The sequence below is a fragment of the Prionailurus viverrinus genome, chromosome B1, assembly GCF_022837055.1.
Source record: "Prionailurus viverrinus isolate Anna chromosome B1, UM_Priviv_1.0, whole genome shotgun sequence".
In the NCBI taxonomy this organism is placed as follows: domain Eukaryota; kingdom Metazoa; phylum Chordata; class Mammalia; order Carnivora; family Felidae; genus Prionailurus; species Prionailurus viverrinus.
The window spans coordinates 63,447,893-63,470,424 of record NC_062564.1 but is presented as its reverse complement, the minus strand read 5'-3'; the positions used below and the strand labels follow the sequence as shown (position 1 = coordinate 63,470,424).

The 22,532-nt window shown below is 40.2% G+C and overlaps 1 protein-coding gene across 1 annotated transcript; it reads left to right on the top strand.

Annotated features, from left to right (window-relative positions):
- The first annotated feature begins 9,376 nt into the window (after positions 1-9,376).
- On the top strand, positions 9,377-10,798 carry LOC125164516 (tripartite motif-containing protein 60-like). Its single transcript, XM_047857284.1, has one exon. It carries the CDS (start codon positions 9,377-9,379, stop codon positions 10,796-10,798), a length of 1,422 nt encoding a protein of 473 aa, XP_047713240.1.
- The last annotated feature ends 11,734 nt before the right edge of the window (positions 10,799-22,532 follow it).

Sequence of the window (22,532 nt, the reverse complement as noted above, 5' to 3'; positions counted from 1 at the left end):
CTACACACATAACCGTGCATATATGTGTTTCCTCCTACATATTAAAAGCTTGTCATGTGCCCTCGGGGCCTTTACCTATGTGCATGAAGGATAGGGAGAGGAGGAGCAATTTAGCATCTTGCTAAAACAAGATGGAGGAGCCAGAGGACTACACAGCATCTCAGAGAGTAACAGGCATGAAAAATATTCCTTGGCTGAGAAACTAGATCCCTGATAAGCTAGGAAGAGCTTCAGTTCTTACACAGGGGGACTAAGGGTGAAGGCCAGATTGCCTCTGAACTAGTCTTGTACGATGTGAAATGATAATAATTCTTAAAAGCAATGAGTTCAAAAGAATCCAATGCCTAACAATCAACCCCTTAGTTAGCAGGTTGGCTGGCCCCATCTGGTTGGATTATGCTGTTCCCTACGAAGCATGGCCAGCCTTTCAGGATTCAGTGTATACAGATGGGGTTTCCTGTCATAAATGATTTTTATGTCATGAACTGTGATAGGAAAGGACTCAAATTTTGTATCTCACAGCATTTAAATTAAAACCATACACTCACTCCACAGTAAAAGAACAAAGAAAAAGAGGGGAAGCAGCTGCCACCAGCAAAGGTTTAGGAACCACAGAACAGTATGTGGTGAGGATTCTCTAAATCACACCTGTATTTTATTCCCACCACTCACCACTTCTTGGATCTCTTAAAGCCACTGAATTGCAGCCAATCATCCTTCCAAAACTCAAATTTTATTATATCATGTTAAGGGTTTAAAATGCTTTACCGGCGGGGGCAGCTGCCTGGCTCAGTGGGTAGACCATGTGCCCCCTGATCTCTGGGTCCTGAGTTCAGGCCCCACATTGTATGTAGGGATTACATTTAAAAAAAAAAAAAAAAAAAAAAAAAAAAAAAAAAAGCTTCACTGGCGTTTCTTTGCACTTGATAAAGATCAAAATCCTCAATTTTGCCTGAAAAGTATTGCAGCAGCAACTCTGGCCCATCTTACCAGCTTCACAAAGGCCACTTCCCATCTTTTCTACTTCATACACCTCCCTGCTTCCCCTTGAGGTGCCAGCCAAAGGGCACATGATCCTTCATTTACCAAGTTCTTTAGAGTTAGGAGCCTCCTCACTTGACTCTTGCTTCACCCGTGAAGACTTCTACAGTGAGGACTTATTTTGAAGACTTATCCACAATGAACTCAAATTCATTCCTCAAATTTTACCTTACATATCACTGCCTCAGGAGAGACCTCGGGTAAGCCTGAGTTGAGGTGGGGAATAATTTTACAGGGTGGGACTGACCCACCCACTCCCCCACTGAGATGCAAATTGATCCATTAAGGTGACTGTTTCTCTTCCCTTTCAAGGCTTACTACCTCCTCACCTAGGATCCTAGACTACGTGAACCAGGTCCACAGCTGAGCTCTCCATTCCCTTAGTGTCAGAGAGGACGTAGGGGTGGTGGTGAAGCTTTTAAAACCAACCTGCAGCCTTACTTTGATCCTCAAATTGCTCATAAAAATACAAATAGCAAGAATATGTAAAAGGTTGCCACTGGGAATCAAAAGAGCACTTGATGACAACAATGGCTTGATTACTGAAGGAGACGCCCTTATCTGTGCTCAAGATCTCTTCCCCCCTCTCCCAAGCCACCCTGGGTCATTGAGCATGCGCAGGTCCTCACCAACCCACTTCCGGAGGGACCGCCAATCACTGCAGGGGCTAAGGGTGCGCCTCTGGCGAGGAGCCAGACCTTGCAAGCTCTTTGGGGTTTCGGGCCTACGCTGCACCAGGCTCTGGGGCCACAGCGATCTCCGGCCAGGGAAGGGCTGAGCGGTTCCAGGTAAGCTGGGTGGGCTGTCGTGAGGCTCAGCTGAGCAGGGGCTCCCTCAGCATCTACTGGGCGCCAGACCTTGGGGCCGCAGCGTGTACAAGACTGGGTCTCTTCAGACCGTGGCGACGATCTCGTGAAAACTGCAGCTGCCTGGTCTCAGACCTGTGGCATCAGAATAGGAGTGGTGGGCCTGCTTTCATTAAGTTTTAAGAGATTTTGATGTGAATGAGAATCGAGGAGTTGCTGGGTTATCTCCAAAGAGCTGCTGTCTGTGTTTGGTGGAAGAGAGGACGGAGGAGAGGTGGCAAGTTAAGTGAATGAGAACCCACTACTTTCCATTGCCCACACCTTGTGGTCAATTGCAACATCCATTAACCTTTACAAAGATCTTATAGTTAAGAATAATCATTACAACTTTGCAGATGAGCCAGCTTAGGCTCAGGCATGTCAAGAATCGTTCAGTGTGAGGGCACCAGGTGGCTCAACCAGGTTGAGCATCTGACTGGCTCCGGTCATGATCTCGGGGTTGGGGAATTTGAGCCCCACATTTGGCTCACTGCTGGAAGCCTGTCAGCACAGAGCCTGCCTCAGATCCTCTTTCTCCCTCTGTCTGCCCCTCCCCCATTTGTGCTTTCCCAATAAATAAATATTAAAAAAAAAGAATCATTCAGTATGACAGCAGTTGAAACTGAGAGCTAGGCATCTACCACAGGTTCCATTTATTCATTACTTTTTGAGCACCCATTATATGCCCAAGGACTTGAATAAGCTGGAGATACATTCCCACCAAGAAGCTTACAGTCTGGCAGAGGAGTTGGACCCTTGCTTAAGGAATTACAAAAATAACTATAAAATCAAATCACATACCTATGAGGTATGATTCGATGGGGAGCTAGGTGAAGAGGCTAGGACCAGATCTTGATGGGTCTTTGAAGCTTTAAATTTTCCTTAAAACAGTGGTTCACAAACTATGGTCCCTAGACCAGCAATATCATCTGGGAACTTAGAAATACAACACACCCACGGAATCACCAACTGGGAATTTGGCCCAGTAGTCTTTTTACCAAGATGTATAGGTATTCATGATGCGTTCTAAGGTTTGAGAGCTACTTTCTTCTTTTTTTTTTTTTAAATGTTTTATTTATTTTTGAGACAGAGAGAGACAGAGCGTGAGCAGGGGAGGGCCAGAGAGAGAGCGAGACACAGAATCCGAAGCAGGCTCCAGGCTCTGAGCTGTCAGCACAGAGCCCGAAGCGGGGCTGGAGCCTACGGACCGTGAGGTCATGACTTGAGCAGAAGTCGGTCGGGCGTCTAACCGACTGAGCCACCCAGGCGCCCCAGAGCTACTTTCTTAAAGTAATAAAGGACTAATGGAATGTTAAGTGGTAAATAAAAGGATTATATTTGTGTTTGAAAAGATCAATTTAGCTACAGAATTAAAGGAATTGATAGGAGGCGCCGTTATGTTTTGGAGTAGAAAAGGGGTTCATACTATAATGGGGGGAGAGAAATGGGTAGTTGAACTAGAGTGGTAGCAGTGCCTACAAAGCTGCTTCTGTTAACTTTACAGTCTGTTAGCGGCTTTATTCTGAAAAGTAGGGAAGACTGATCTGTGTGTGCACTTGGAAAAGTGGGGCACAATGATACTTGGAGTGAATACCTATTATGTTCCTTGCACTGTACTGAGTTTTTTTTTTTAATGTTTATTTATTTTTGAGAGAGAGAGAGAAACAGAGCGTGAGCGGGGGGGGGGGGGGGGTGGGAGGTCAGAGAGAGGAGACACGAATCGGAAGCAGGCTTCAGGCTTTGAGGTGTCAGCACAGAGCCTGACGCGGGGCTCGAACCCACAAACCATGAGATCATGACCTGAGCCGAAGTCGGATGCTTAACCAACTGAGCCACCCAGGCATCCCCTGAGTCCTTTGCTTGTACATATTTTCTTAAAAGTATTCTATTTTTTTTCTTGATTTTAGTTTGTCCATTATGCTTTGCAATTTACTGTTACATTGGGCAAGATTCTTAAAACTTTCTTTAGGCCATCAGTTTTCTAATCTGTGATCATTCTGTGCAGTCTTACCCCCAAAGCTATGCTCTCATCTTTCTTAGCTTACTCAGAAGTACCATTTTGAAAGTATTAAGTGACCATTGGAAGTCACTAAAGCCTTAGTAGCTATAATAACACCTAGAGTCAGCAGGTAGGCAGAGTGGCTTGGAAGAGACTGTATGTTTTATTTTATGTAGTTCTGTGTTGTTGGAATTTATTACAAATTCACTGTATTTTAACACAATTAAAGATGTATTTGAAAATTCTGAAACTCCTTTCCTGCACCTTCAAAATTAATGTAAGAAAATGTCCTACATCACGTTATTACTGTGAGCCTGGTAGAAGTTAATGCCTTTACCAGTCTCAGGGGACTTAGCAACCATACAAGACATAGCAACTTTTAGGTTAAATATCAGTACTTTTTATATGTAAGTGCATACACAAAACACACACACACACACACACATACATAGCTCAGCGATACTGTGGGATTGGTTCCAGACCACTGCAGTAAAGTAAGTCAAATGAATTTTGTTTCTCAGTGCATACAAAAAGTTATGTTTGCACTCTACTGTGGTCTATTAAGTGTGCAATAGCCTTTGTCTAAAAAGAAAAAATCAATGTACATCCTTTAATTAAAAAATAATTTAATGCTAAAAATGCTAAGCATCATCTGAGTTTTCACTGAGTTGTTATCTTTTTTGCTGATGGAGGATCTTGCTTCTATTGATGGCTGCTGACCGATCAGGGTGGTGGTTGCCGAAGGTTGGGGTGGCTGTGGCAGTTTCTTAAAATGAGATGATGAAGATCGCCACTTCAATTGACTCTTCCTTTCGTGAATAATTTCTCTATTGCAGACGATGCCGTTTGATAGCATTTTAGCCACAGTAGAACCTCTTTCAAAATTGGGAGTCTATTCTCTCAAATCTTGCTGTTCCTTTATCATGTAATATTCTCAATATGTAATACTCTCAATCCTTGTTATGTAATATTCTCAATCCTTGTTATCATGTCAACAAACGTCACAACACCCTTTTTAAAAAAATTTTTTTTGGCAATGTTTATTTATTTATTTTTTAAAGGGTTAGGAGATTTCTTAATTTTATTTTATGTTAATTTTTTTTGATGCTTATTTATTTTTGACAGAGAGAGAGAGACAGAGCACGAGCTGGGGAGGGGCAGAGAGAGAGGGAGACACAGAATCCGAAGCAGGCTCCAGGCTTTGAGCTGTCAGCACAGAGCCCGACGCGGGGCTTGAACTCACAGACCGTGAGATCATGACCTGAGCTGAAGTTAGAAGCCCAACCGACTGAGCCACCCAGGCGCCCCTGTAATGTTTATTTATTTTTGAGAGAGAGAGAGACAGCACGAGCAGGGAAGGGGGAGAGAGAGGGAGACACAGAATCCGAAGCAGACTCCAGGCTCTGAGCTTTCCACACAGAGCCCAACACAAGGTTCCACTCACGAACTTTGAGGTCATGACCTGAGCCGCTTAACCAACTGAGCAACCCACGTGCCCCTAAATATCACAACATCTTTACCAGGAGGACATTCCATCTCAAGAAACCACTCTTGTCCTCATCCATAAGCAGCAATGAACTCTTCATCTGTTCAAGTTTGATTATGAGATTCCAGCATTTCCGTCCCGTCTTCAGGATCCACTTCTGACTCTAGTTCTTTTGCTATTCTCACCACACCTGCAGTTATTTCCGTCACTGAAGACTTAAACCTACATGTGTTAAATGGCAGGCACTGTGATATGTGCCTTAATTTTGTTTTCTTGGTTAATAATTGTGATATGAGATAGTATTATCCTCACTTTATGAAAAGAAAACTGAAGCTCAGAAAAATTAACTTGACCAAGGACTAGTTAAGTGGCAGTGTTGGATGAAAACCCAGTTCTGTCAGGTGTTGCTACCTCTCAATTTGTGTTATATGTTTTTCTGTTACAGTGCTGGAATCAATAAACTCCTCTTTTCCCCTTAAAACATTTTGGAATAGGGGCGCCCGAGTGGCTCAGTCGGTTAAGCGTCTGACTGCGGCTCAGGTCATGATCTCACGGTTCGTGGGTTTGAGCCCACATCGGGCTCTGTGCTGACAGCTCAGAGCCTGGAGCCTGCTTCAGATTCTGTGTCTCCCTCTCTGTCCCTCCCCCTGCTCACACTCTTTCTCTCAAAAATAAATAAATGTTAGAAAATTTTTTTTTCAAGAATTTGGAATACGTTATCAAATTTGGAAAAAATGCGACTATATCAAATACGAAAAATACAAGGTGTAGAGGGATGCGTAGGATGCCACGGGAGTATGAAGAAGGGACAGTACAGCTTAGTCATTGAGTCTCATGCCAATTAATGCAATGTTGTATGAGTGTACTCAATTACTATAGACTCATCTTTTACAGCTCTAATTCAGGATAATAGCTCCTGATTTATAGAGTTGCTTGGAGAGCTTAACTGCACCAGTGACTACATGAAAGATCCTTAGCTTAGTGCCTGACACATAATAAATTATCCTAGAGAACATTTATCTTGGCCCGAGTCTCCCAGAGGAGCAGAACTTAGTCCCAAGGAAAGAAAGGAGGAAAAGGTGATCTAAGCAGTGAGTAGGTTGTGCAGGAAGGAGGACATAACATCTGTGTTTTAAAAAAATAAAGGCCAACTGCTTTAGGGGACCACAGCCAGGTGAAGATCAAGATAATGTATCAAGGGTTCTGAATGGTAAGCTAAGGGTGGAGTACTTTGTCCTGACTTCTGGAGAGTTACTGACAGGTTTAACTGAGAGGAACAACTTGAATCGGTTTAAAAAGTGAAGGTATGAGAGATAAGTTAAATTATATCAAGAAGCAGTAGGGGCACCTAGGTGGCTCAGTTGGTTAAGCGTCCAACTTCGGCCCAGGTTTTGATCTCGCAATTAGTTAGAGCCCCGCATTGGGCTCTGTGCTAACAACTCAGCTTGGAGCCTGCTTCAAATTCTGTGTCTCCCTCTCCCTCTGCCCCTCCCCTACTCATTCTCTCTCTCTCTCTCTCTCTCTCTCTCTCTCTCTCTCTCTCATAAGTAAATAAACTTTTAAAAAAATAATAAAAAAAAAGAAGCAGTAGGCAAAATGTAGAACTTGGGATAGTCCACAGGACTAAAGGTAGAGACAGAAGACAGTATTCTAGATTGAGCGATATTTAAGAGTACTAATAAGCAAGTGTAATGTGTGGTCAGTGTTTGGATCCAGATTCAAATCTAAAATAGAAAGCTGGGGCACCTGGCTAGCTCAGTTGGTGGAGCATGCAACTCTTAATCTCCAGGTTGTAGGTTTGACCTCCACATTGGGTGTGGAGATTACTTAAAAAAATAAAATCTTTAAAAAAAAAAATAGAAAGCTTATTTGCCAAGAACAATGGGCATGGTGGCTGCCATTTATGTGATATTCTTATTTAAAAAAAGGTTGAGGGGCGCCTGGGTGGCTCAGTCGGGTAAGCTTCCGACTTCAGCTCAGGTCATGATCTCGAGGTTCCAGAGTTCAAACCCTGTGTCAGGCTCTGTGCTGACAGCTCAGAGCCTGGAGCCTGCTTCGGATCCTGTTTCTCCCTCTCTCTCTCTCTCTCTCTCTGCCCCTTTCCCACTTGCGCTCTGTCTCTCTCTCAAAAATAAATAAAAATATTTTTAAAAATTAAAAATACAAAAAGTTGTAATCCTCATCTTTCAGGTCCAAGAAAGGGCTTCTTCAAAAAAGTTGCATGGGTTTTCCTAAAGTTACACACTAAGTAGCTGAACCAGGATTCAAACCGAATGGCCTTTTAATGTTAGTCCTTACATTATGAAACATTCCCTCCCATAGCATGTGGCTGTGATGGCTTTTGCTTGTGCAGGCCCAAGACGCTGCGTCAATCCTTGACATTGGGAATAATTTAGAAATGGAGGCTCTCTAGAATTACTGCATTTTTCCTATTTTGCTTATAGGAAGAGTAAGTCTGTGTAGTAAAAGAAGTTGCTAGGTGACCATGACAAAGCTAATTTCAAATGTCAAAACCCTGCCCATAATTACTGTTCTCACTGTCTTTGGGTCATGAGGGAGGGAGAGGAAGAGCAAAAGTTGAGAAAGTGTTTGCTAGTGGGAGAAAGAGAGAATATTGTATTGATGGTAAAATGGCTTACAAACTTCGAGGAGTTTTATTAGTTTAAAATTGGGTGTGGTGGGTACCTTAAAAACCAGCCCGGAAATTTTCTCCCTAACTTTTTCATTTTGATGATTTCAAACCTATAGAAAACTTGAAAAGATGTGCAATATACATAGGTAAACCTTTTGCCTGGATGCACTAGTTTTTAACCTTTTGCTACACATTTAAAATTATTGAACCTTCTGAAAGTGTGTTGCAGCCATCAAGATGGCCTCCCCCACCATGTGTCAATATATATTGCCTAAGGACAAGGACATTTGGCTTCTCACCTATGATAAATTAATATGATAAGCACAATACTGATAGAATATGATATGTAGTCCATATTGAAAGTTTCCCATTTGTCCCAAAAGGGTTCTTTTGGTTGTTTATCTTTTATTTATTTTTTTGCGTTTATTTATTTATTTTGAGAGATGGGGAGAGAGAATTCCAAGCAAGTCCCACACTGTCAGCATGGAGCACAACGTGGGTCTCCAACCCAGGAACCCTGAGATCATGACCCAAGCCAAAGTCAAGAGTTGGATGCTTAACGGACTGAGCTACCTAGGCGCCCCTAGTTGTTTTATCTTTAATTTTGCGATCCCAGATTCAGTCAGGAATTGCATGTTGTATTTGGCTGTCGTATTTGTTTAGTCTTAAATCTGAAACTTCTTTTGTGTTTGTTTTTCATGGCATTTACATTTTGAATAACACATACCGATTGTCTTGTAGAATGTTCCGCGATTTAAGTTAGAGTACTTGTTTTCTCATGATTGGATTGAGATGGAGTATTTTTTGGAAGGATATTTTTTATAGGCTTTATTGTTGTTTTTCAAATGTAGGAGATAAATGAATCTATAACTACGGATTCCTGTTTTTCCCCAAACCTCCACCTAGTAATTCCAGTCAGAGCTGGAATTACTAACAGATGTTAAAATTTTAGCATTTATTAATGAGTCTTAGGTGAATGTTTTCATACATTGGTGATTGTGGCTTCATATTTTTAACTTAATGTCTTTTCTCACCCATAGGAAAGATTCCTAGGCTTGGACCTAAAGCTGCTTTCTTGAACAGGAAAGTCATTAAGCCTGGCTTTACATCATTGAGTGGGAAGAACAGCAGCCCATCTAATACATTCTAGTATGCAACAGACTGCAGCCTGTCGGGTACTCTTGGCAATAGACTCTAAAGCTAAAGAGAGGGGGATAAACACATTTATACAGGAGATCATCAACATGCCAATCCAGTGAAACTGAAAGCTGGTTAGTTTTCAAAGTCTGTGGGAGGATATCCACTGCTCACTGGATCCTGAGTGCTTTACTAAAGGACTTATAACCTTACCCACCACCTTTGTTCACAGCTCAATGGAGTTTGTGACAGCCCTAGAAGACCTCCAAACAGGGGCTAGCTGTCCCATCTGTCTGGACTACTTGAAAGACCCAGTGACCATCAACTGTGGGCATAACTTCTGTCTCTCTTGCATCAGTATCTCCTGGAAGGATCTAAATGATACTTTCCCCTGCCCCTTTTGCCGTCATTGCTTTCCAGAAAGGAAGTTCACAAGCAATCCCCAGCTGGGCAATTTGATTGAAATTGCTAAGCTACTACAGGTAAGAAGAAGCAAGAGGAAGAGGAAAGAAGAGAAGCTTATATGTGAAAAGCATAACCAGGTTTTGACCTTTTTCTGTCAGAAGGACCTAGAAGTTTTATGTCCACAGTGTAGTTTCTCCACTGATCACCGGAATCACTACATTTGGCCCATAGAGAAGGCTGCTCCTCATCATAGGAAAAGATTAGAGAATTGCGTTGAACCATGGAAGGAGAGAATTGAACAAGTGGAAAAGGTGATAATGATGCAAACCAGAAAATCATTGGAACTGAAGAAGAAGGTAGAATATAGGAGGGAAGAAATAAAGTCTGAATTTGAGCAACTTTTGTTGTTTCTCAAAAATGAGCAAGAGACCGTTCTTCGGCAATTACAAGATGACGAAGTGGACATTTTAACAAAACTAAATGAAAACCTGACAACATTTTCAAATCATCTTTCCACATTAAAATATCTACTAAAGGAGGTTGAGGGCAAATACATGAAGTCAGGGCTGGAATTACTAACAGATGTTAAAAGTATCTACCATAGATATAAAACCTTAAAGTCCCCTGAACCTTTTTCATTCCAATTAAAGGAATATGGTTACCATCTTCCTCCACAATATTCTGGCCTAAATAAAATTATCAAGGGATTTCAAGTAGATCTAATTCTAGATCCTGAAACAGCACATCGTAAGCTTATTATCTCGGAAGATAGAAAAACTGTGCAATATGGAAATAAGATGCATAGCTTACCTCATAACCCAAGGAGGTTTTATCTCTGCCCGGCTGTTCTGGGTTCTGGGGGCTACAATTCTGGCAGGCAGTATTGGGAGGTGGATGTGAAAGACAAGCCTGAATGGATTGTTGGTGTCTGCAGAGACTCTCTTCCCAGAAGGAGAAAGAATCAGAATCAACCAATTTTAGTGCAGGATGGGTTATGGGGTATTGGGCGATGTAGTCAGAGTAATTATATTGCGTTGGGTCCTAAAAAAATTAATCTGCTGCCAAAAGTAATACCCAGAAAGATTGGCATTTTTTTAGACTGTGAATTGTGTGAGATTTCTTTTTACAACTTGAGTGATAGATCTCTTCTCTATATTTTTAACTATTATTGTACAGAAACACTCTGGCCTTATTTCTACACTGGAACTGACTCAAAACCTCTTAAAATCTGTACAGTAACAGATTCTGAATGATGAACTATTGTAAAATTCTTAATTGTTTTTTTTTTTTCTATTGAGGCAGTGCACAGAACTAAGCCAATTAATCTAGTCTCAACAATTCTGTTGTTTTTTGTTGTTGGTTTTTTGTTTGCTTTGTTTTGTTTCAGTTTTAGTTTTTCCTTTAAACAACCAGAATGGTTTTTATCTCTGTTTCAGCAGCTTCTAGAAAATATAGTTATAGGGGCACCTGGCTGGCTCAGTGTGTAGAACATGGCAACTCTTGATCCCAGGATCAAGTCTGAGCCCCACGTTAGGGGTAGAGCTTACTTTTTAAAAATATGGTTATGGGACACCTGGGTGGCTCATTCATTTGGGCATCTGACTCTTGATTTTGGCTCAGGTCATGATTTCGCAGTTTGTGGAATCGAGCCCCACATTGGGCTCTGAGCCGACAGCATGGAGCCTGCTTGGGATTCTCTCTCTCTCTCTCTCTCTCTCTCTCTCTCTCTCTCTCTCTGTCTTGATAAACAAACAAACAGGGAAAAGTCTGGTTATGCCTACTTTACAGATAAATTGTGGGATCAAATTGGAGAATGGTTTGGAAATTCTAATAAAATACCTATAAAATATGTTACTTTAGAAGTCTAGTAATTGTCATTAAAAGTCCAATAAATTTTTTTGTGTTGCCTACATGTTTTGCCATAAAAAAATACATAAGCCTTTATGAAAAGCATCCATTACCATGCCAGGACCATGTGCTCTATAAAGGTAGCCACTTTGAACTTTCATCTGTTTACCTCAGTATTTCCTTGTAACATGTTTTGGTGTGTGTGTGTGTGTGTGTGTGTGTGTGTGTGTGTGTTAGTCTTGACTTAGTACTATGGAAAATGAGATGATGCCCCCACCATATACATACCTCATATACCTCATATACTTATTAAATTACATATACACACAATAAATCATTTCCCTCTGTTTCCATTTGGACAATGTACCCTGTAGTTCTGTTCAACTACCATCCTTTACTTCATTTTGGAAACTGACCTCTCAGAATCCCTTTTATTTAGGTCTATGTTTTCTTTCTTAGGCTTTTTCTAGTCTGGAGATTACACCTTTAAGTAGATAATATATGTAAAATTTGGAGCTTGTATCAACAGCAAAAAATACTGCTGAGCCTTTGGATTTGTGTTGAATCTAGATCAAGTTGGATAAAATCCACATCTTCACAATATTGAGGCTTCTAATCCATGAACTAATTTATTTGGCTCTTTTACTTCTCTCTGCAACGTTTGTAGTTTTAAGCATATATGACTTAAAAAAAATTTTTTTTTTACATTGATTAATTTTTGAGAGATGGAGAGAGACAGAGCACTAGTCGGGGAGGGATAGAGAGAGGGAGACACAGAATCCCAAAGCAGGCTCCAGGCTCTGAGTTGTCAGCACAGAGCCTGATGCGGGGCTCAAACTCAAACCATGAGATCCTGACCAGACCTGAAGTCAGACGCTTAACCGACTAAGCCACCCAGTCGCCCCATACCGTATATGACTTTTAACATCTTTTTGTCAGATTTATCCCTAAATAGAGTCTATTGGGTTTTCTACAAAGATGATTTTGTCATCTTCAAAGAAACATTTTTATTTCTTCCTTGACAGTCTAGGTCCTTTTCCTTTTTCTTGCCTGATTGCACTAAGACCTCAAGCAGAATGGTAATTCTTAACATTTCATGATTGGTATTACCCATCATTTTACTGCTCATATTTCCTCACTTGATTTTTATACTTTTTTTTAACCTAACTTTGATACTTCCTAGTATTTACATAAAATAATTTCAATTCAGTATTAAATAGTAAAAATACTGTCAATTCAGTATTATCTAATCATTTACCCACTGATAGATGTTTACTTAGGTCCTATCTTTTGAAATAATTTAGTTTATGTAGATACTTTTAACAAAATAGACGATACACCATAATGGAAACTAAAACACTCATGTATCCATGACCCAATATAATAGAACATTAGCGTCACCTATGAGGTTCCCCTTGTGCCCCTTCTCAACCCTAGCCTCTTCACTTCCTGGTCCTATCTAGTTCCCTCCACTATTCTTAGTTTGATATTCCATTGTTTTCTGGACTTTTTCCTGTGTATGTATCTCTAAACAAAATGTTTAGTTCCACATGTTTTTTCAATTAACATAGTTAATTATAATATAGTTAACATACAGTGTTAGGTTTCAGGTGATTCAGTAATTCCATACATTACTCAGTGCTCATCACGATAGGTGTATTCTTTAGTCTTTAGTTCCAAATGTTTTTGAATTTTTCATAAAGTTTATGATGCATCATGTTGAATTTCTTTAAAAAATTTTTTTTTTTTTTAACGTTTATTACTGAGAGACAGAGACAGAGCATGAGCACGGGAGGGGCAGAGAGAGGGGGAGACACAGAATCCAAAGCAGGCCCCAGGCTCTGAGCTGTCAGCACAGAGCCTGATGTGGGGCTCGAACACATAAACCGTGAGATCATGACCCGAGCTGAAATTGGACGCTTAACTGACTGAGCCACCCAGGCCCCCTGATCATGTTGAATTTTTTTCATTCAACATTATGTTCTTGAGATTCACATTTTTTGCTTAAAGTTGAACTTCATTCTACTTCTGATGGACATTCAGTTTGAAACTTTCACAAACAGCTGCTATGGAAAATAATTTGACATTATCCAATAAAGATGAAGGTTTAGCAAGTCCCTCCCCAGAGAAACCAGATGCATAATTTCCAAAGTGCTGTGCCGATTTATACTCACACTACAGTGTATAAACGTTTTCATTGCTCTGCTTCAACAGTACTACATTTATTTATTTTCACTAATTGTAAATGTTAAATATCTCCACTTTTTTTTTTTAATTTTTTTTTTTAACGTTTTTATTTATTTTTGAGACAGAGAGAGACAGAGCATGAACAGGGGAGGGTCAGCAAGAGGGAGACACAGAATCTGAAACAGGCTCCAGGCTCTGAGCTGTCAGCACAGAGCCCGACGCGGGGCTTGAACTCACAGACCGCGAGATCATGACCTGAGCCGAAGTCGGCCGCTTAACCGACTGAGCCACCCAGGCGCCCCAAATATCTCCACTTTTAATTCCCATGATCTCTAATAATAGACCATATTTTTATAGCTTAATAATCACTTCTGTTTATCCTATAAAATACCTGGTTACCCCTCCACTCCCATTTTTCTATTAGTCTGTCTCATTGATTTATAAGAGTTCTTTATATTTTCTGGGTTTTAGTCCTGTAGCATTTATGTTCACTGTATGTTCTTCAAAGTTTATCTCACTCTTACTGTGGTGTCTTGAACAGAAGGTAAGTTTGATATATTTGATTTTATCATTCTTTCCTTTTGAGGTTTGGATTCTTTAAGAAATCCTCTATTCCAGGAGGCAAACCAGAAGAGGCTCCTAAGTACAAACTTGCTGGAAGGGTGGGAGGATGGACTAAATGAGTGATGGGCATTAAGGAGGGTCCTTGTTGGGATGAGCACTGGGTGTCCTATGTAAGAGAGGAATCACTGGGTTCTACTCCTGAAGCCAACACTACACTGTATCTTAACTAACTTGAATATAAATAAAAAAAATTAAAAAATGTTTCTACTCCAGAAACATTAAAGTATTCTGTGTGCTTTTAATCATCTACTTAGAAGTTGATTCTGTGTTTGGGAATAGGATGGGGCTTGCCTATATATTTAGTTGTACATAATGTATTAATGACCAATACATTCATTCATAATGTATGAATGACCAATGGACACACACCATTTATTGAGAGGTCTGTCATTTACCCAGCTGATTTGCAATGCCACCTGTATCTGACATCTAATATGATCTACTGGTCTATTGGTCTGTCCTTGGATCAATACCATACGTCTTACAGCTCTCTCATTCTTGATATCTGGTGACAATTTTCATCATCTGTTCAGGCTTATCTTGACAACTCGTGGCCTCTTTCATATAAATTTTAGAGTCAGCTTGCCAAATTAAACATTGTAACTTGGAGATTTTATTTGAAATTGCATTGGCACTAAACATCAAGTTGGAGAGAATTGACACCTATATTGAGTTGCCCAATCCATGTATGCCTTTACATCAATTTAACTCTTCTTTAAAAGCCATACAATACCCACCAGTGGGGTGCCTTAGGTAAAACTAAACATTCTAACTCACATGACTTCCATAGGGCACACTTGACATCAAGATTACTCAGAAGAATAATGAATATTAATAAGCAGGTTTGCAGCAACTAGCTTCATTTATTTCCATGGGAGCCCTCACTGTAGTCAACGTAGCTGCCTCAGGGCACTTTTGGGTTCCCTGTGACAGCGTTCAGGTGGGAGTAAAGACATTGGGAAAATGAGGGGCCTGCACTGGTTTAAAAGCTTCATGTTCCAGGAGGCCATTACATTTTGTAAGTTACCGGACAAGTGGGATTCATGGACTGGAAGGGACCTTCCGAAATATCACTGAAGAGTTGATAAGTCTCTGGAGGAAGCACATGTACAAGATACAGCAAAAGGGTTTTGAGGTTGTTTGAACTTGATAGGTTTGGGAACCAGTTTCCTTACCTTTAAAACTGAAAAATAATCTACCTTATAGGATTGATTAAAGACAATGCTCCTAGCTGCCAGCCTCAATAATACCAAGACTACAGGCTTAGTCAGCCCTTGCTCATATGAATTAAACTCAATGCAGCTAGGCATTTTGTACGTTAACGATAGCTCATGTAGGGGCGCCTGGGTGGCTCAGTTGGTTACGTATCTGACTCGATTTTGGCTCAGGTGATGATCTCACGGTTTGTACGTTTGAGCCCCATGTCAGGCTCCATGCTGACAGCACAGAACTTGCTGGGATTCTCTCCCTCTCTGCCCCTCCCCTGCTCACTATCTCTCAAAATAAATAAATAAATAAAAAGAATAGCTCATTTGATTTCTTCTAGGGAGGGGGTTTTAACTCAGACATTTTTAAATATAATTTTTGTGGGTTGTTGTTTTTTTTTTTTTTTTTTGGTTTATTTTGAGAGAAAGAGAGAGTATGTGCAAACAAAGAAGGGACAGACAGAGAGGGAGAGAGAGAGAGTCCCAAGCAAGCTCCGTGCTGTCAGCACAGAGCCCAACACAGGGCTCAGTCTCAGTAACTGTGACATTATGACCTGAGCTGAAATCAAAAGTTGGGTGCTTAATCTAGTTTTAATGTTTCAGTTATTTATTGTTTACAAGATTGCTTTACAACCATTGTTGCCAGCTTCTTAAGGGGCAACCACTCTCAACTCTTGTTCTTTGGGTGCTTATACTTACTAAATAACAAGCTGATAGTAATTCTTATGGATTTTTCCATTTTTGGTAGTTTCATTTAACGTGCTACTTTGGAAGATGAGAATTTACGGCGGTTTTCACTCTGTGGTCTTCTCCTAATAGAATTCTCTATTTTCGTATAGACTATTTTCTGATGTTTATGGTATTTTGGCTATGTCAATACCATTCACCTCTGAGCCATGTATTATGCAATGATCGCATTTTGTTTTTCCACAACTTTGTTTTTCTGTAGTTAATAGTTGTTTTATATTTCTCATTTCCTTTGTTTCCCATGTCCTTATCCTTAGTTCATCCCCCAACTGCCCCTGCAGTTGTCTAAATTTCCCAATGTAAACATATTTAGCTTTCTATCACTTTGATCTTGCCAACTACTCTCAAGGAGCCCTGTAACCTGCTCCAATGCAGGCAGGTTCACGAAGCCAGCTGCTCATATAGCATCTTGGGGATGCCCTTGGGATCTCTTGAGTTGCTTTTTCTGTTTCCATATGATTTTCCATGAAGAGCTTGGTTTCTTGTTTCATTGGAGGAGGTCCTTCAATAGCTTCCTAATAGTGGTGCTTCAGAAATACGTTTTTTGAGACTTTCAAGTCTGAAAGTATCTATAGTGTATCCTGATATTTAACCAAAAGTTTCTCAGTTTCTAATTTTGAAATAATATACCATTACATACTTTTAGCATTTTTTGTTGTGAAATATATTGTTATGATGTATGAAATGTGTTTTAAAATACACCGGCAGGAACAGTGTTTCTGTATAAGCATGATTTTTAATCAATACTGTATACAGAATTTGCCAGTTTCCCTAATCAGGAATTCACATCTAGGGATGGTCGGCTGGCAATCTAATGGGAAACTCAGACTCCAAATGCTACAACATTGCTTCAGTTATCTTTTTTTTTTTTTAAACTATTTTTAAATTTTATTTTTTGAGAGACAGAGAGAGATAGAGCTCAAGTAGGGGAGGAGCAGAGAGAGGAGGGAGACACAGAATCCAAAGCAGGCTCCAGGCTCTGAACTGTCAGCACAGAGCCCGATGTGTGGCTCGAACCCACGAACACAAGATCATGACCTGAGCCAAAGTTGGACACTCAACTGAGTCACCCAGGCACCCCAGCTTCAATTATCTTAATGTCCCTTAAGTTCTGAGGCTGTACTTAAACGAATGGATTATAATGGACATAAAGGATGGAGTGATATTGGTGAAATTAGTGGTATTGAACATATATGTGTATATATATGAATTGACTGAAATATTTGAATCACTCATTCCACACTGTTGCATTTATAGGACACTAAGGTCTAGGAAACCCTGTAGCCTCTACCTGATAAAAACAAGCCTTGTCCTCACAATAAGTATAATGTTAGATGAATTCTTGCCTTTATGGAATTGTGTTTGCTTCAAGTGAACCTTTGGTGCAAGATCAGAACACTTAAGCAGATGGAATGCTGGGAATGCTGAGTTTACCAGCAAAGCCATATGAATGCCCAGTGTGTACCTGCTAAGTAAATAACTATTTCAAAAAGTGTCTACAGGTGGGACAAAATTTTGATTGATACTTGCTTTTATTATTATTAGCCTTTACACACCCAGCACTATTGACAGTTATACTGTTATCTGTTGAGAAGAGTAATAATTGTGCAAAACCAAATTGGCTTAGCTCCTTTCATAACATGTGTGGTAGATAATAAATCTGTGTAAATAATGTAGATGTATTCCTTTATATGTTTAAAGGAAAAGAGTAATATACTCAAGTATCTACCATTCAATTTAAAAAATATACCTGTAACTTAAAAGCCCCTCCTCAATTGCATTCTATCTCCTCCCGGGAACCAAGGCTAATCACTACACTGCATTTTGTATCGAAGCACTTGTTTGCTTTTCTTTGTAGTTTTTATCTTACATATCTATAATAAATTGTTTAATTTTGTCTGATTTGAGCTTTATAAATAGAACATACAGTAGAGATTTCTATATGACTTGCTATTTTCTCTGAACATTGTTAAGATTCATCCATACTAGGACGCTTGGCTGGCTTAGTAGAGAGTGCCACTCTTTATCTTGGGGTTGTAAGTTCGAGTATCACCTTTGGTGTAGAGATATCTTAAAAAAAAATACTGATACATGCAACTTTGTCTTTTTTTTTTTTTTTTTAGAGAGAGAGAGCATGCAAGCAGGGGAGAGGGGCAAAGGGAGACAAGAGAAAGAATCTCAAGCAGGCTTCACCCTCACCACGGAGCCGAAAGGGGGCTCAATCACACAACCCTGGGATCATGACCTGAGCTGAAATCGAGTGGGTGACTCAACCAATTGAGCCACCCAGGCTCCCCTGTCGCTTTTTCTTCATTGCTGCATGGTATTTATTGTATGATTGTAACACACAATTTGTCCATTCTGTAATTTCTACAGTTAATAAGATCTATATGACATTTTCCTTTACCAGAAAGGAAGTATTTTTCTTTCTTTTTTGAAATGGGTGTATTTTATTTCATTTATTTTATTTTTGAGAGAGAGTGAGTGCATGTGCACATGTTGGGGAGGGGCAGAGGAAGAGGGAGAGAATCTTAATGAGGCTCCACACGCGACTCGGGAGTTTGATCTCACCCCCAACCGTGCAATCATGACCTGAGCCAGTTCCCTTCAACCAACTGAGCCACCCAGGCACCCCAAGGAACATCTTTTTCTAATTGTCAACTACAACCAAGCTGATTAGCAAGGAATTTCTTAATTGAAAAAATAAGTAGTAATTGCTGTACAGGAAAACAAAACAGGGTACTGTGATAGACGGTGTTGGGGTGGGGATAGCAATTTTAAACAGGGTTGTTGAGAAGGCCCTATTGAGAAACTGGCCTGTGAGGCAAGCATTGAAGAAGTTGTGCAGAAATCTGCTACAGAATGTTTCAGGCAGAAGGAATAACAGGTGCAAAGTCATAAGGAAAGATGGGATCTAGTCAGTAGGAATAGCAAGGAGTTCAGTAAATAGTTGGGAGAGTAACAGGAAGTAAGATCCCGAAGCAGCAGGGGCACAAATAGTATGCTGTCTGGGATATGATTCTAAGGGCCACTGAACGAGAAGGGAAGTCATTGAGCAGAAAAGTGGCACATTCATATTTCAGAAGGATCACTCTGGGGCATCTGGGTGGCTCAGTCTGTTAAGGGTCCGACTCTTGGTTTCAGCTCAGGTCATGGTCTCCAGTTTGTGGGTTCGAGCCCCGCACCAGGTTCAGCATTCTTGGTGTGAAGTCTGCTTGGGATTCCCTCTCTCCCTCTCTCTCTCTGCCTCTCCCATAATCACTCTCTCTCTTTGTCAAAATAAATAAATTAATTTAAAAAAATAAAGAAATAAATAAAAGGATCACTCTGGCTGCTGTGTTGAGGATAGACTGAGGGAGCAAGGTTAGAATCAAGACAACAGATTAGGAGGATACTGGAATGCAGAAGAGAGATAACGGTGCTTGAACCAGGAAGGTAGTGATGGAGGTGGTAAGAAGTGGTCATATATTAGGTTTCTCATAGAGGTTCTTCTTTGTGAGTAAAACATTGCTATCTCATTCCAAGCAGAAAAGACGAAAAAACAAAACTGCTTTGCAGTTCAGTGCTTTTCTTTTCAGTGGTACATCCCACAAGTGGTAGCTTCTGAGATACAGTGAAGCCTTTTTCCGTTAACAACAATTGCAGCAGGCCATCAGGGGAATCCTTCAGCCTAAAGCCAGTCACAGCTAAGCCATTCCCCCTTGTCTCTATAACCAAGCTCGGTGGCTTCCTTAGCCAAGAAAACCAGCCACAGTTCAAAGACATAGCATCACTTCTGTGAGAAAATACTTTTCTGATTGAAAAATTAGTAGTGTGCTTCCAGGATCCCTGCCCTGCCCTGCACCTGTCAGTTTCGGGTTACTTAACATTCCTCCACCCAGGTTGTGCCCCCCCAAATCATCTCTATAATATTCTTTTCCTCGTGTCCCCTACATCATCAGGCTTATTCCCAATTGTCCCCTTTTTAAACCTTCCCCATCACCCAAAGAAAGGCAGTGGGCTAGTGGAAAGACCATGCATTTGAAATCCCGAACTAAATTGGTCTGTTTGTGCCAGGTAGCGCTCAGTGCCTTTCGATTTTATCTTTTCAAAAAATCAGCTTTGGGTTTGTTGATTTTCTCCATTATTCCTAATTTTCACTTTCATTGACTCCTTTCAGCTTTATTGATCTATTATTAAAAATAATAGGGGTGCCTGGGTGGCTCAGTCGGATGAGCATCCGACTTCGGCTCAGGTCATGATCTTGGGGTTCGTGAGTTCGAGCCCCGCATCGGGCTCTGTGCAGACATCTGGGAGCCTGGAGCCTGCTTCCGATTCTGTGTCTCCCTCTCTCTCTGCCCCTTCCCTGCTCATGTTCTGTCTCTCTCACTCTCAAAACTGAATAAATGTTTAAAAAAAAAAATGTTTTAAATAATAATTATTATTCTGCTTGCTTTTGGTTTAGTTTGCTCTTTTATCTCTACCTTCTTAGGGCAAAGCTTGGGTTACTGGTTTTAGACCATTTTTTTCTAATATATACACTTAATATTGTAAATTTCCCTAAAATATTGCTTCAGCCACATACCACAAACATTAATACATTGTAATTTCATTTTCATTTACTTCAAAGTATTTTTTAAATTTCCATGAGACTTACTCTTTGACCCATGGATTATTTACAAGTATATTATTTAAATTTTGAAACGTGGGAATTCTCCAGTTACCTTTCTGTTATCGACTTCTATGTTTATTTTGTATGGTCCAAGAAAGAATGTAATTTGTGTGATTTCTACTCTTTAAAGTTGTTAAGGATTGATATTGCCCATGTTAGGGTTTAGCCTGGTAAATATTTCATTGACACTTGTGTATCATACTTTCTGTGGGCTTAAATGAGAATTAAAAACAATTTTTTTAAGTTTTATTTTTTTAAGTAATCTCTACACACAACGTGGAGCTTGAACTCACAACCTCAATATTAAGAGTTACATGTTCTTCTGACCTTGCCAGCCAGGTACTCAAGCTGAGCATTTTTTTATGATTCCATTTTATCTCCTCTATTAACTTATTATTATTCTATACCTTGAAAAAAACATTTTAGTGGTTCTCCTGTGGCTTACAGTATACATTTTTATTTATTTTTATTATTTTATTATTTTTATTTTTATTTAAAAAAATTTTTTTAATGTCTATTCTTTTTTTTCCCCCCTTTGTGTCTTTCTTTTTTTTTTTTAATTTTTTTTTAACGTTTTATTTATTTTTGAGACACAGAGAGACAGAGCATGAACGGGGAAGGGGCAGAGAGAGAGGGAGACACAGAATCTGAAGCAGCCTCCAGGCTCTGAGCCATCAGCCCAGAGCCGGACGCGGGGCCTGAACTCATGGACCGCGAGATCGTGACCTGAGCTGAAGTTGGACGCTTAACCCACTGAGCCACCCAGGCGCCCCTGTTTATTCATTTTTTGAGAGAGAGGGAGACAGAGCATGAGTAAGGGAGAGGCAATAATAGAATCTGAAGCAGGCTGAGGCTCCAAGCTGTCAAAGCCCGATGCGAGGCTTGAACTCACGAACCATGAGATCATGATCTGAGCCAAAGTGGGACACTTAACCGATTGAGCCACCAAGGCGCCCCTACTTATTTATTTTTAAATGTATATTTTTATTTTGGGGGGGGGAGGGGAGGGACAGAGAGAGAGGGATCATCTGAGCATTGATCTTGTAACCTGCACTGTAGTCTCAGACTGCAGCTTATCAGTCTAACAGGTTACTTTTCCTCCTCTCAGTCCTCTCAGAAGTGCGTGATTCCCAAGTTTTTTTCCCTGGCTCTTTTGTCAGTTGACTCTTTTCTGGTTCTTCATTTCAAGGCCTCCAGGCAGCTCAGGGTCCACTAGACAGTTACATCCTCTATCATACTGCATTGATATTCAAGACAGCAGCATGGAGTTGGGAATAGATCCAGGATTTCCTATGTGCTTAATAGCAAAATGTTTTGGTTTTTGATAAACAAAAAACTCTTGATATGTTCTACCCACTGCTCCTGGTGACTTTATGCACACAAAGGCTGAAAACTGTCAGATATGCATTTCTAATCCTGATGTTATAAATCCCAACTAGGCATCTCATTTTTAGTAACCCATACATGAGACTTTTCATGAACTCTCACAACATTTGAGGCCCTAAATGCAAAGGTCCCATCTCAAGCTGCCACTATCAGAGAACTAACAAGTCTAGAGACTGGAAGCAATATAAAGTATATATTTTGCAGATTTCCTCAGTGTGGATGGCTGTCTCTTCAAGGAATAAGATAAAGGTTTTCCTTTAAGCAGCAAAACTAAAAGCAGCAATTTTCCAATGAACATCAAATAGATTTATTTGTTGTCTGCTTTTTTAAAGTGAAAAA

Coding starts and splice junctions, on each gene's coding strand:
- LOC125164516 (XM_047857284.1), top strand. CDS start 9,377: ATGGAGTTTGTGACAGCCCTAGAAGACCTCCAAACAGGGGCTAGCTGT.